The sequence below is a fragment of the Aquila chrysaetos genome, chromosome 6, assembly GCF_900496995.4.
Source record: "Aquila chrysaetos chrysaetos chromosome 6, bAquChr1.4, whole genome shotgun sequence".
Lineage (NCBI taxonomy): Eukaryota > Metazoa > Chordata > Aves > Accipitriformes > Accipitridae > Aquila > Aquila chrysaetos.
Window position 1 is genome coordinate 52,574,132 of NC_044009.1, and position 14,772 is coordinate 52,588,903.

At 52.7% G+C, this 14,772-nt stretch overlaps 1 protein-coding gene across 1 annotated transcript; it reads right to left on the reverse strand.

The window, feature by feature from the left end:
- Nucleotides 1-6,101: 6,101 nt before the first annotated feature.
- RPRM (reprimo, TP53 dependent G2 arrest mediator homolog) lies at nt 6,102-6,886 on the reverse strand. Its single transcript, XM_030018139.1, has one exon. The coding sequence runs from the start codon at nt 6,725-6,727 to the stop codon at nt 6,374-6,376; it is 354 nt and encodes a 117-aa protein (XP_029873999.1). The 5' UTR covers nt 6,728-6,886; the 3' UTR covers nt 6,102-6,373.
- Nucleotides 6,887-14,772: the final 7,886 nt, after the last annotated feature.

The following is a 14,772-nucleotide window of genomic DNA, read 5'->3' on the forward strand; positions in this document are numbered from 1 at the left end:
AAACCAGAGAGGGGACTACCAATTCATTTTTTATTTCATGGTATGTTCACAAATAAAGCACAAAACAAAGATGAGATTTTATGTGCAAGTACATTTACATTTTTCACACTGTAAAATCATCCCTAACTTTCTTTTAGGCCCAATGTCTGTGAGTGAACCCTTGTGCTCACCACTTCAGCTCCCGGAGCTGGGGAAGAACTTGGACCTCGCTTTCCCAGCGAGGTAGGGAAAGCAAAGACATCCCTTCTGCTCTGACGTCCCCATCGTATTACCCCTTAATGTACGTAGGCTGCTCCTTTCTTTTAAGCCCATGTGAGATGTCAGCTCAAACGTGTGTCTGTTTTCTTCTGTCTGCATTTGCTGTGACGGGCGGGAAATTAAAGTAGCTGAAATGAAAGAAATAAAACGGAATTTGCGCTGGGGAGATGGTAGTAACGAAAGGAGAGCACGGTGCTGCCTGCCATCAGCGAGGCTGGACCCAGGGCAGCGGGCAGCAGTGGTGGGCAGCAACACCCCTGCCCTCGCGAGGTCCCACCAGCACCTTCTCCTTCATCTCTGCTCCATCTCCTTCATCCCGGTGCCATGCCGCTCCGTCTCCTTCGACGTGGTGGATGGCTTTGCTGCGGCTGCTGCACACAGCGGCCGTGGGTTTGATGGGCCATTACGTTCCTACAGTCTGCCTCCCTGGAGACACTTCCAAAATAGAAGCAATTGGGGGGGGAAAAAAAAAAATCCTAACCTGATGATGATAGAATAAAGGACATAAAAGTGATATATTGCCTTGTGTATTTTTCATCTCATGTGCTCATGACACTGTTTTTCCATGTGCTAAAAATACGTTCTATAACTGTGGAATAGGTCCCAAGCTGCTGGTGGCCAAATTGATGGATACGCTTAGTCCTGAAGAGCTCAGGCTTCCTTTGATTTCTTTCTTCAGCGAATGTGTCTGGTCCCCAGCGATAAAAAAAGGTCTAATTTTTGGCATTAAAAAATAAAGGTGTCCCGTAAAAGAAAGCATCCCCCTACAAATGTATGACAGAGAGGATAAATTGTATGGTCGCCAATATCACTTGGTCTGGATTTAAATTCAGTGAAGGAGGGAAGGGAGAAGATGCTGCTGCTGTCAGAATTTTGCATTGGAGCACACGTGCTGGTTTGGGACAAGAGAAAACCAAAGCCTTAATGCAAACGGGTGCTCTTAACAGCTTCAAATGTAGTTTCTGCAACAGCCATCCAACTCCTGTGTTTGTGAAATGCCGTTTGCCGGCTCGGGGTGTCCGTACGGGGCAGCGGCACGGCTCTGGCCACACCGCGGGGAACGCGCCGGGAGAGGCTGGGGCTGCGGACCCCCGGGGCTGGACCACCAGCATCCCGGCTGCAGCTCGCCCGGCCGCGGGCAGCGAGGGGCTGAAGCCCTCGGGTGGTTCACCTGCTTCCCGGAGCAGGGATCCCTGCAGCCTGCTTTCCCTGCCGGAGTGAGAGCTGATGCCCTCGTCTTCTCTATGAACATCTACCCCCTTTTTTTTTTTTTTTTTTTTTTTTTTTAAACCTGCTAATTTCACAGGCTTTGGCAGGCTTTCCCAGATTGACCACACACTTTTTTAAATAAAAAGAAAGTTTTCCTTTGTATCATATTTCAGTTTGTCACTCCTCCGTGCCATTCATGGTGCTTTCCCCCCGTATTTCGTACACTTCCCACTGCTTTCTGGCTTTTCTCTCTTCGTTTTTCTCTCTGTCAATTGAGAAGCCTGTATCGCCATTCCAGTAACCGTGCAGCGGAGACGGGGAGCAGCACAACTGGCTGAATTGTCTGGGAGAAAAGCTGGCTGCCAGCCACGCAGGCAAGTACGATGGGCAATAGCTATCACTTGCTAACGGTGAGCTAACAGAAAATTAGATTTTTGGACAGCAAGTTCAAACCCTAATTATGGAGAGGACACTGCTGTTTTATAATACAAAAGAATTGAAAGACTTGATGTCCCTCAGGGCTCCTTCAGCTATACTGGTTAGACAGCCCCAGTCACGGTTTGCTGAAATCAATGGCAACAGCATAATCCATTCATGCACACAAACAGAGCTGTCGAGAAAGGAGGAGCGCTTTTAATGACTCATTCTTTAATGATAATTAATATGGGCTCAAACGCAGCTAGGGCTGCATGTTAAAATGGGTTGCCTAGCTGAATATGAGCATGAAGATTTTTTAGGAAGCACATTTCCATTAAGGGTTCCCAGCTCCGCTCCGAGGTGAGCACCCTGTGCTGGGTATGCTGCATGATCCAGGATCGTTCGATGGCTACTTTAAGTGATAAATATGAAGGCAAATCATAAAGCTGTAATGTGTGCTATGCCTGTCACTTGCGGTGAAGTTTTGGTTTTTTAACTGCAAATGAACAGTGGGATCTCATTTTCCTTATTAAAGCTAAACTGCTTTAAAAATCGATGTGAATTTTGCCTGAATTTGAAATTGGAATAAAGTCCCACACCTGCATATATCTGAACTGCTAAAGTGCACCTTTCCTGTGTACTTCAGACAGTGTTTGATTATTATTACCCAAAAGATGCGGAAAGCATACAATTAAAATTGTACAGCCATCTGGACAAATGTAGCCTGAGTACATTCACAGGGTTATCTAAAAGCAATTGCAGTTGCTGGAGTTTTTTTTTTAATAAGTGTATCCCATTTAAAATATCGAACAAACCACTTCAGTGGCTGTTTGGGAAGTGACTAAGACGCCTCTTGATTTTTGTTCTGGAGGATTAGCATGCAGTTTGAGCTGGAACGGTGAAATCTATTATCTCACATTCCCGAGCCCGTGTTCCTGGCTAACTGGGAGAAAAGACAAGACTGGCTGAGAGGCAGCAGAGAACTCAGGTGCCATCTGGCAGGCTGGGGACGACCTTTGGTGGGTATTTGTCCCCAGAAGAGCTCTGGCTCCGATGTTTTGCATGCTGGAAGCCTACCGAGGCTGAGCACGAGGGGCCGAGGTCTGCCTGCAGCGTGGTGGCCTGAAGCTCTGGTGCATGGGCACCGCTATTTTAATTCAAGGCAAGAACTACTACGTTATGACTTTGTAGACAGTAATTAGGTATGCAGACAGCCTAAGGTGAGACTCCTTCAACCTTGACTTAAGAAAAGTGAGATTTGAGCTTTTTTATTTTAGTACTCAAGAAGAATTGCAAACAGTACCACATCAGGGACTTGCTCTGGTCAGGGCTGTATGGACTTGCTGGGCATCGCTCTCTCCAAAACAGCCTTTGAGAGGCTGCAGTGAGAGGTTCTGGCGTGAATCCTGCTGGGAGACGTCCTGCTGCAAAGTCGTACCCCACCAGCAGTCATCGAGCGTCGCAAGGGGCAGGGCTTCCTCACATATTGGAAATTGCCCCTGTCAGAGCTCACGTCTGACAGCAACGCCTGAGAGCTGCTCAGGTGTACCAGGTCACTCGCGTGGTTTTCTGCTCCTCTGGGAATTTCACGGATGGAAACATTATGGAGAAACGGGAATGCACAGCAACGAAAGGCCCCTCAAGTTTTGGTGGTAAAATTGAACATACTCTACCACTTAAGATGAATAAACACAGGACAAGTACAAAGAAGCAGGTCAGCTGTTCGTACTATCTTCAAGCCAACTACAAGGTGGTGGAGCCCTCCTTTGGGTACCCCCACTGGTTTTATCCCAAATACACCCGTTTCCTGACACCTCAGCACTGCAACAAGGTAGATTTTGTTTGCAGCATGTTCTAGGAAGAGCTGATGGGGCTTTACCTGTTGGCACCGCAGACTCTCCTAGCTGCTCTCCTAGGCAGCTTTCCAGGTGCTTTTCTGAAGACATTCCTGAAATGATGCGTGCAGTGATCTGGAAAAGCCACACTCACCGTGAGGTTCCCATCCCTCAAACACACGGGTCGTGGCTTTACATGCATGTCTAGAAGGGACAAAGGTATGCTCTGGGCAGGAGGACACGGCTTTATAAAGCGGGGAGGTGGCCGCAGGGGCCGGGCAGGAGATACCTGCCCAAATACAGCTCCCAGCACGAGTGGAAGCGAGCTCCTCCATCCACCCCGTACAGCACGGGCTGAGGTGGATGCCGGAGCCCTTGTTGGTGCCTGAGAGGTGCTTCTTCCCCGTGCTGTCATCCTCCTGCCCACTGATGGATTCTAAGTATGTCGGGTCTCCTTCTATTCTCTGTGCCAAGTCCCCAAAGTCCCCAGGGTACAGAGAGGGAGAGAGGCCGAAGTAAAGCTGCTGGACTGGACGTGTTCGAGCATCTCTGCACCACCGAGTAGGAAAAACCCTTTTCCCAGCTGTTCCCCGCCTAAAATGAGGTAACTTTGTAGGGATTAAAGAGTCACGAGCACTTTATTAGGGTAGGGGCTCTCACCTTGCAAGGGGTCCTTAGGCGAGAGGCACCAGGCCACGTGTGGGCTGAGGTTGAAAATTCTGCAATTTTATTACAGAACCAGGAGTTTGCCGTGCCTCAGATTTACGGTGTTGGAAAAAGCTGTGGCTTCTGGCAAAGGTTAATCAAAATGTATTATACTACTTGAAGTGTTCACTATAATTAATAAAGAATGCCTAATGAATCTAGCTCTCGAAAAGTGTTCGAGCATGCAGTGTGCTCCTTGCAAGTCAGATTACAGGAATGATTGTGTTATCTGCAAGACCATGGAGTGATGCAAATTAAAAAGTTGGAAATGCTTTGTAATGACTGAAACATCTATATTAGGAGTTTTCCCTCTTCCTGTATTATCTTAAAATTCTGCTTTTTCTAATGTTTCTACAGCACTAAGGGGTAAAGAAAGGGGAAGAGTTTTGGTTAAATTTCTCACCAATGTCTCAGCTGATAGATGGCTTAGTAAAATTTATTTTGATGTAATGACAAAGTCCATAGCCTATTTGTTTCCCAGAGAACAGTCAGATCTGTTCTTTGTCTTTCCCTTAAATGTAGCTGTAAATGAGTGATCACACGGCTGAGATTTCTGCTCAGCCGAGGGAATTGGACTACATTGAGATACTCTGTTTTGTCTCATTTTCTACCAAAAGTTTATCTGCAGTCAAGTGGCTGTTCTCAGGCTCCAGCTTTATTTCATCCCCTTCTAGCTCAGGTGCATTTTGTAAATGCCGAGTTTCACCTTGTCTATCAAAATGGAAACTTCTGATAACATCTCCTAAAGACGTCTGTAATGATTCGATGGCTTGGCCATCTTCACACCAGCTCAGGATAAACTGAGGGAAAACCAAGCAGTCCCCATGGCTTCTCCGGAAAACTTTCTGATTCTTACCAGCATTAAAAATATTGACAATTAACGCTCTTCCTGCAGGACTTTGGCTGTCATGAGAGTTATTTTCTCACAGGTGGGTTGCTTGAGCCTTTTTGCCCCCATCCCGCTGCTGTGGTCCCTGGCAAGCATTTATGCTGGTTCCACTCCTCCTACAGCAAATGTAGATACATCGATTTATCACTAGCAACCAGTGCAAGCCCCTGGGGATACGATAAACAGCTATGCAAACCTCTCACAGAAAGATGCTCTGTTATCGCCATAGAGGAGATGGATGCAGAAAAAAAGAAATAAAATCCCGTGCAAGCATTATTTTTTCCCTCCCTTACATGTGACCGTAAGAAGTCACCTGTTGGCGAGGCTTCCCGGTGGGTTAATAAAAAGTATGTGTAGTGGTTTTCCAGGGTCAAACCCGGACAGAAGGGGATACAAGCGGGGTGTAGCGGGTTATTTCCCTGGCCAAAGCTGGAACCCAAGGGGCAGGAGCGGGGTCCCTGCATGTCCCCTGGGCACATCCCACCCTGCTCCAGCGCACCCAGGGAAGCGGGTACCGCGTTCACCCAGCCTTGTGCAACCCGGGGGGGGGGGGGCTCGAAAAGCGGTCTAAATGGGAAGTTTTAGCCCAGCTGCAAGGCAAAAACCTGCAAGGACGGGCCACGGGGCGTTTGCTTCATCCCCAGCTCCGCGGGATGGAGCGTCCTTCTCCGGTGAAGCCCGGCCGCCCCCCCCCCCCCATTCCGGCGGGACCCCGGGACTTCAAGGCGCGAGGCATTTTTTATTTTTTTTTTTTTTTACCGCGAAGGAAATAAGAAAGCCCAGACCTGTTGCCATCAGAGCACGTTTTACTTCGGCACCCCGCGGGTCGGGACGGGCGGCTCCGGGGGCGGCCCACGCCGGGAGCCCCCCCGCACGTCTCACCCGCCTCCGGAGTCTCGGGGTTCGTTTGCTGTTGGTTGTTTTTTTTTTTTTTAAGGAGAGGAAAAAAAAAAAAAACAAAAAACAAGAAAAAAAGGTCTGTCTAAAGGAGGAACGGCCGTCGTGCGGGCAGAGGCCGGAGCGGACGGCGGCTTCCCCCGGCGCCGGGCCGTCGGGGCGGTCAGTAGGGTCCCACCACCACCGCCTCCACCTCCTTGGACGGCCGCCGGTCCTTGACCAGAAAGTTGATCATCCCCTCGGACTTGATGAGGAGGTTGCAGCCGAGGAAGAAGATGCCGAAGACGACGGTGAGGGCGAGGACGCACATGACGGCGATCTGCACCACCCGCATGATGTACAGGCTCCGCTCGTCCTCCGCCGTCCCTCCGCCGCCGCCGCCGCCGCCGTCGGTCACCACGGAGGCGGCGGTGCAGCAACGCAGCGCCCGCTCCAGCTCCAGCGCCGCTTTCCCGGTCCCCGCCAACAGCCCCGCCGCCGCCGTTCCTCCTCCCGCCGCCGCCGCCGAGCCGTTCATCCCGCCGACCGGCCTCCCCGACGCCGTCGCCGCCTCATGCAGGCGGAACGGACCGTACCGAACCCAGCCGTACCCAGCTTTTTCAACGCGCTGCTCCGCGCCGGCCGAATCCTCCCCGCTCTCCCTCCGTCTGTCCTTACCCGCTCCGCCCGCCGCTTTACCCCGCCGTTCCGTTCCGTTCCGCTCCGCCCCGCCGCGCCCGGGCGGGGAGCGGGGCCGGGGGGGCTGGGGGGGGGGAGAAGAAGGAGGGATGGAGGGAGGGGAGGGAGTTTGGGAGAGCTGGGGGGGCTGGGGAGGGGGGCATTTGAGAAGGGGCTGCGGGGAGGGGGGGGGGTGTCGAGGGAGCAAGTGGGTTGGGGTGGGGGAGTTTTGGGGGGGGAGCAGGGAGAATGGGGTTTGGAGCGCTAGGTTGGGCGAGGAGGATGTTGTGAGTGGGTTTTGGGGAGCGGGGGGGGTGTAAGGGAGCAGTTGGGAGGGCTCTGGGGAGTGGGGTTTGGGGGAGCAGGGGTTTTGTCAGTGGGTTTTGGGCGGGGGCTTTTGGCAAACAACGGGTTTTGGGGATGGGGCTTTTGGCAAACGGGTTTCGGGCGGGGGCTTTTGGCAAACAACGGGTTTCAGGGATGGGGCTTTTGGCAAACGGGTTTCGGGCGGGGGCTTTTGGCAAACAACGGGTTTCAGGGATGGGGCTTTTGGCAAACGGGTCTCAGGGATGGGGCTTTTGCGAAGGGAGCAAGCTCGGAGGGGCGGATTGCTAGGGAGCGGGGTCTTGGGAGTGTTTCTAGGGGAACAGACTTTCAGAGATCACATTTTGGGGGAGCAGGATCCTCCAAGTGGGTTTTTTAAAGGAGCACGTTTCCAGGGAGTGGGGTTTGTGGAGTGGTTTTTGGGAAACCTCTTTTGGAAGAGGAGGTTTCTGCAGCGAGGGGGTGCAGTGCCGCTCCCTGGGGCTGTAGAAGGAGCCAGCCCAGCCCTTGGGGGATCTGTGGGCTCAGCTGGTTGAACCTCACCCTCCCCAAACACCCCCTCCCCGGTCTGTTTTAATTGAAGGTGCAAGCCACTCCACGGCCCAGAGAGTTTTTTCGGAGCCGTGCCTCCCCCCGTGCTGCTGGAGGCCATGGTGCCCAGGAGAGGTGACAACAGGAGCGGTGGCATCCCAGCGTGACTCTGGGGCTGCACTCAGCGGGGGTACGCGGGCTGGGGACCTCTGCACCCCACTGCCCAGCCATGGGGACGCACCTGAGCACCCCGAGGACCAAAGCTGCTTCCCCAGAGGCACCCGAGTGCCCGGGGACGGTGGTGGTGGGGTGTCGTGCCCCCCTCAGCAGTTGTTCAGGGGAGGGCCCAGCCCTGACGCTGCTGGTGGGACCACTTTCCCCATCTGCGGTTTGGGGGATAAATGGAGGGTGGCAGCAGCTCCCAACCATGGTTTGGGTGTGCGTCTGTCCGTGCCGGGGCGGTGATGGGCAGGACGGTCACTCCGGTGCCTCCGGCCGAGCGATGACTTGGGATATTTCCAACCGGAGGATGTGGATGCAGGCACAGCTCGGAGCTGCGAGCGAGCGGCAGGCAGCTGCTGCCGTCATTAACCCTGCCCTCTCTTTGCTTGAATGGAGATTTAATTATCACAAAGAGTCAGAGGAATCTGCGTGCTGGGGGCTGCGAGCAAACGCTGCCCACAGCAGGGTGGGGGGCGATGGCCGTGCAGCACCTTACACTATCCAGGGCTGGTCCTCATGGGAATAAAGTAGTTGGGGAGGCTGAGGCCAGGCAGGGAGAAACGATGTTTTCTGAATCCCTTGCAGCTAATTTGTCTTAGTCTGGCGGCTATTTCATTAAGTGACACCATCATCCAGAGCCCAGATGTAACCCCTTACCCAGGTCCTGGTCTTGAGGCACCCCGTTCCTTGGGCGCAGGGCTTTGGGGGTGGCAGTCCTCACGCGGGGTCCCCTCCCTGCAGAGCCCAGCGTGGCTGGCGTAGCCTTCTGCCGAGAGCAGCCCACCTACGAGGCTGTGCTGGATGAGCTTTGCTGCCTTATCAGATGGGACACGACGGGAACATTTTGTTTTTACTGTTGGAGGAAGAAGATAGTATTAATTCTAATTAGCAACGGGAGTGCTGGCAGTTACTTTAGCCAGAGGAAAATCCTGGAAGAGAGATTCAAACTCCGCATGACTCCTCTTTGCAGCGCGTGGTTTCTCTGCCTTCTCGACTTGCTGTGCAAAGCAGCTGGCGGTAGCGGCAAGCATCTGGGTCAGGGTCTGCCCCTTGCGCTCCTGTCCATTTACCAGCTCTTGGCACCTCTCGGCAAGAGTTAGGGAAATGGATCCCATCCCTAAGTTATGTCAGGAAAGTGGATCCCATCCCTAAGTTATGTCAGGGAAGTCCTGCATACGCTTTCAGCTATGAAAAGCTGGTGGCCAAGAGTAAGGAGAGCTGGATCCACGTGCCCAGTCATGCTCTCTGGATCGCTAGCAAGTTTTCTGTGGATTAATCATTTGCAAACCCTAAATTTAAAGCACTTTGGAAATGTTTCATAGTGCCCCGAGGCGGCAGCAGCATTAGACCCATCTTAAAGACCGGGACATGGCAGCATAATGGTAGTGGTTGTGTCAAAGCATAGAAAAGAGAGAAACTGTGGAGAGCACGATCTCTGTTCACGTACATGGTGACTTTTAACATTGAGATTTCATCTTTATTAGTTTTCTGTGATAAGGAAACAATATAAAGAGTGAGCCTTGGCTTGAGCAGGCAAAACTGCATGTTTTTCATACCTCCCCACTGCAGTGTAACAGCAGGATGGAGGCAAGATGCGCAATTTAACCTCTTAAACTCCCTGCCATTGTTTTTGTTGGTTTCATCCTTATGATTTGCAAACTGGAATCGGATTAGCCTTGAAGAGTAAAGTGTATTTCATCCTGCCCAGTGAAAAAAGTTGCTAAAAGCTTTGGGGATACAGAGTTCAGCCTGTGCAGTCTCAGGTGGATGTGGAGTACTTCCATGTAAAGGCTCAGGGAAGGGATGGCTCTTCTCCCCTCCTCCAGGTTTGTAGATAATTGGAGGCAGGAAGAAATAGCAGGTGCTTTAAAGAGTGTTTTGTGGAGCAACGAGATGGAAAACAATGTTCTCATTTACAATGTTTTGATGTGGAAAAAAACATCTAGGAAAAGAAGGGGGAGAAAACCACACCTCTTTTTGGCAGTGCTCTGTACAAAGGGACAGATTTGGTCCAGGATCACCTGTAAGAAGGGACACGGTTCTGACCTGTGGTGCTTGGGGCTGGAGGAGGCGGTGGAGTCCAGCACCCCGGGTGGGATTTGTGTGATCTGTGTGGCAGCCCGAGAGAAACCAGCCCCCCCCCCCCCCGGGCGATGTTTGTGCTCTTCTCCGCTCCGGCAAGGTGCCGTTGCCCACGGAGGGCACTACCGACCCGGTGCCCCTCACGCCCTGAGCCGGGGAGCCGGGGCATCTCCGTCCACCCAGAGCATCGGTGCTCACCCGCGGGGCCGTTACACCTTCTCGGGGCACAGCAGGTTTGGGGGGACCGGGGCTGTGGTGGGGGGGTTCTAGGGGCACCCCAGGCTCAACTGTGGGGCAGCCCCCAGCCTTGCGGGCGATTGATAGGACGAGGGGTAATGGCTTTGAACTGGAAGAGGGCAGGTTTAGATTGGGTGTAAGGAAGAAGTTCTTCGCTGTGAGGAGCAACTGGGACAGGTTTCCCGGAGAGGCTGCGGATGCCCCATCCCTGGAATATGTTCAGGTTGGATGGGGCTTTGAGCAACCTGGTCTAGTGGAAGGTGTCCCTGCCCATGGCGGTGGGGCTGGAAGTAGATAATCCTAAAAGTCCCCTTCCAACCCAACCCATCCTAGGCTTCTCCGATGCCATGGTTCGGGTCGGGGATGGAAGCGGGCTAGGGATGGGGATAGGGACGCGTGTTTTGGATCCGTCGGGTGGGCAGCAGCTTTCCCTCAGGAGTGAGGGATCCAGCCCGGCCGAGGAGTCCTGCGGGGCTCCACCTGAACCCCAGCACCCACGGAGCTGCCCGGCCAGCGGCAGGACCCTCGGCGAGGCCGGCTCTTGCTCTGCCCGCACCCGCCTCAGGAGCCGGAGGGGGGGTGCCCCGAAAACGCAGCCCAGGCCTCGTCGCTGCCCCTGCGAGCCCCGACCGCTGGGGCTGGCCCCGAACTGGGCGTCAGACTGACTAAGGGCTCCGTCCTTCCTCATCGTCGCCGCCCCCCCGGAGGAGCGGTGAGCGGCCGTTGAGCTTCAGCGCCGGCCGGGCTGAGGGAAAAGGCGGCGCCGCCATTACAGGTCGCGCAGTGACACCTAGTGTGAGCGGGAGGGCGGCGCGGCGGGGACGGCGGTGGGCACGGGCAGACGGACACGGGCAGACGGACACGGGCAGACCGACACGGGCAGACCGACACGGGCAGCCGGACGGGACCGCTCCGTGCAGCCCCTGTCTCCCGCCATTTCTCCTGTACAAGGGCGAAGTCCGATTTCTAGCCTGAGGGGAGCGCCTACCTCGGGCTTGACGGGCGACCGCCAAAACTCCCCTCACCTTCGTTTCCTCTCAGCTTCCCGGCACTGACCGAACAAGGCGTGATACTGGACTTAAAGCTAACACAGGAGAAAAAAAAAAACAAACACAAACCTCACCGGAGAGGGCAAATGCAGGTGGCCTCTTCAACACCGTGATGTTTGAGGGGAGCACGAGGTGAAGTGGGGAGTCACCGTCAAGTTTAACTCGCTCAGCCGGAGGGTTACAGAAAGTCCTCGTAGCCACGCAGGTTGTGAGGAGAGGTGTCCCCGGCCACGCATGGGGTTTTACTTCTCGCCTTTTCCCTTGGCATCAACAGCTCTCCCGAGGTGCTGGCAGGCGGCGGAGGGTGAGGGCTCGGCCATGCCCCGTAGGGCAACGTGAGGTGAAGTGAGCTGACATTGATGCTCTGAGCCTAACAGATGAGTTTCAGGAGAGACGGTGGCTGTCTTGTCTTCTTCTGTTCTTGTTTCATGCACTTCATCTTCAGATGCATCCTTACTCGGGATCTTGGTTGTGATGACTGTTGTGTGACCGTGACATTTTATTCTCTGGCTGCCGAGACGTTCTTGCTGCAGCCCAGCTGGTGGGGGGGTCTCCCACTGAGTGGGGTGCAGCCGATACCAACGCTGCATTTTTGTCATCACTCGACACTCATGAAAGTTTCCCCGAGCTTGTGACACAGCCAGCACCAAGATCTCCCGAGACGAGCGCCTGCGAATAGCCCCTACATACCGGTCCTCGAGGTGCCAATGCAGCGCAGGGTGCCTTCTCGTCCCTGGGTAATTAATGTAGGTGTGCATCCTGCTTTTTGCGGGTAACACCGAGGAACCACCAAGTGCAATCCCAAAGGGCTGCCCGGGCCCCTCCGCAGCCGTGGGTATTCATATCATTCCTTATCTCCCACTCCCAGAAAGAGCAAGCTTTTCCATGCCTGACAGTGCATATCAGTGCTAACCTCCCGGGGTGAGCGGCACAAGAACCCCCCCCCAAGGAGGCTCACAGCGTGGCTCTTCTTCAGGAGTTTCCAGGAGGGGAAAAATACTTAATTTGTTCTGATGCTTCTTTGGAGAGTCAGCGCAGGGAAGTGATGGGGGAGGCAGGGGCACTCCTGCGTGGGGCTGTCGTTGGCAGAGGCACCGGTTCTGCCCGGCTCTGCAGGGAGGGATGCTGGAGGAGAGGCAGCTGCTCCTCTGCAGAAGGGAGCTCCGGCTCAGCCGGGGACAGGGGTCCTTCTGCATCCCCAGCTTGGGGACCACTGAGGGCTACCAAGGAGCCCAGCCTGTTTTCCAGGTCATAGTAGGCTTAGGGTACACCGGCACAGCTGAGATTCTCAGTTAGGTGGGTTAAATATCACCATGGCTTCCCCCACACCAAAAAAACACTTTGGAGGTCGGTCACTATCCAGGCTAGCAGGTTGTGTTTATCTTGGTCTACCTCTGTACAGCTGGGACTTGACTTGAGAAAACCACATGCTTATGGATACTGGAGGTAGTATATGCCTTGTTTGTTAGCATAAAGCTTTAGGATAGGGGAAGAGAAGATTTGAGGCCATGTGGGGGAGAAGGCAGGAGGGACTTGGGGACAGTCCTGTATCCTGCCCAAAGACCATGGTTCAATGGAGCTGAAAAAATCACAGGACAGTTTGGATGTTAAATGTTGTATGTGTAATCCAGTTGAAACCTCCCTGAAGTAAATGGGAGACTCTAGTTTCTGCCCGGTATTTTGGAGAAGGTTCTCAGTCCTTTCCTCTTGCTGCAAGAATTCTCATGCAAACATGTGATCCAAAGCTTGTTGTAAAAAAAATATATTTTGTGCTGTAGACAGTCCTGCTTTTATCTGGGCCATTTTCCTCTGTAGGTGCTGATCAGAGCTGCAGTCACCTGGGTTAATCATTTGTTTGTAAGCTGTCGAACACTATGGGGGGGGGGGGGGGTTAGTTCTCCCTCCCTGGATATAACGTTGTTTCACAGTGCTTGCTGTGGGATGCTTTGGTCCCCACTCACCGCAATACCTAAGGACACCTAATGCACTTGTGATAATCATCTGCTGTAGGAAACTTAGCTTCGCGAGCCCTCCTCACTCCCTTTCTGCCCACCCTGTGCCTCACTGGGTTTCATAACTCCAATTACCACCATTTCGAAAAATCTATTTTAAAAATAGATGAAAAATAAAATTTAATGCTTTTGTGATTGTGATAAGCAGGGTGCAATTTGGTACTTAAGAGAAACTTGCCTTGGCTCCCACAGGGAGCATCAGTAGGAGGGAGGAAAGGTGGGAAAATGGCCAGGTACCTGCCTGGAGCCTGCTCGCAACCAGCATGCTTCACCTCAGGAATTACAGTGCCTAATAAATGCTTGGGGATCTCCCCAGGGAAATTTTAGAAAACTACAGGTTTGGGTTTTTTTGCCCCCCCCCCCCCCCCCCCCTCCAAATTTTCACTTTGCTTATTATCTTAATTTGTTCTATTTTGATCAAGGCAATGAAAACAAGATTCAATCTTTTAAACTACTTTATCAGAGGAAGTGAGAAATTGTGTATTTATAAAACATGCCAGTCAACGGATGTATGAAACACACTCTGTTCCATTCCGGGTGTATTCCACTGGTAATTAGCTATAAATACACTCTCATTTGGTGACTGATTTTAAGTATATTTATTCTACTTAGATGTGGAAAAATTTTCATGTTGATCAGCTCCCCTGAGGCCTTCATCAGGCGAGCTTAATAAAGAGAACAGACAGGTGCCTTTTATGAGCTTTTTTTTTAATTTTAGGAAAGGCTTGTAACAGTACCTCTTTCATCCCGGTCTCCAGCTGGGAACCCATGCCGTCAGCAGAGCTAATATCTCACAACAGGATCCTCCGGGCTTCGGAGTATAAATATTCACAATTTCGTTCTCCACCATTTTGTTATAAAAAGTGCAATAACCGATAATGAAAGCGTGGAAAATAATCCCATAAATTTGCAGGGTTTGATTCAGTTTGCAGTGAGGATGATACAAACAGGGGTACGACTGTTGAAAGAAAATGGAGGTACACTGATGCCAGACCAATGTAGAATAGGATAGAGAGTAGAGTTTTTTCAGTTGGAAGGGACCTACAACGATCATCTCATCCAACTACCTGATCAGTTCAGGGCTGACCAAAAGTTAAAGCATGTTGTTAAGGGTATTGCCCAAATGCCCCTTAAACACTGACAGGCTTGGGGCATCGACCACCTCTCCAGGAAGCCTGTTCCAGTGTTTGACCACCCTCTCGGTACAGAAATGCTTCCCACTGTCCAGGCTGAACCTCCCCGGCGCAGCTTTGAACCATTCCCACGGGTACCGACTGGGCTCTAGGATACAGGATGGTGGGTCTCTTTTACAGAGTCTAAAATCCAGAGTGTGCAGATGTGCAAGTGCAGCTGCTACGGGCTCCTGCGGGGGTTTGCTGGGGTGCAGCATCCCCGAGGGATGCATGCTCTTTAGGAGCGCTCCCCGAAATGGCCGAAGCCCGGGGTCG

What these genes read in the sequence shown, in the direction of transcription:
- RPRM (XM_030018139.1), bottom strand. Translation starts at nt 6,727, where the DNA reads ATGAACGGCTCGGCGGCGGCGGCGGGAGGAGGAACGGCGGCGGCGGGG.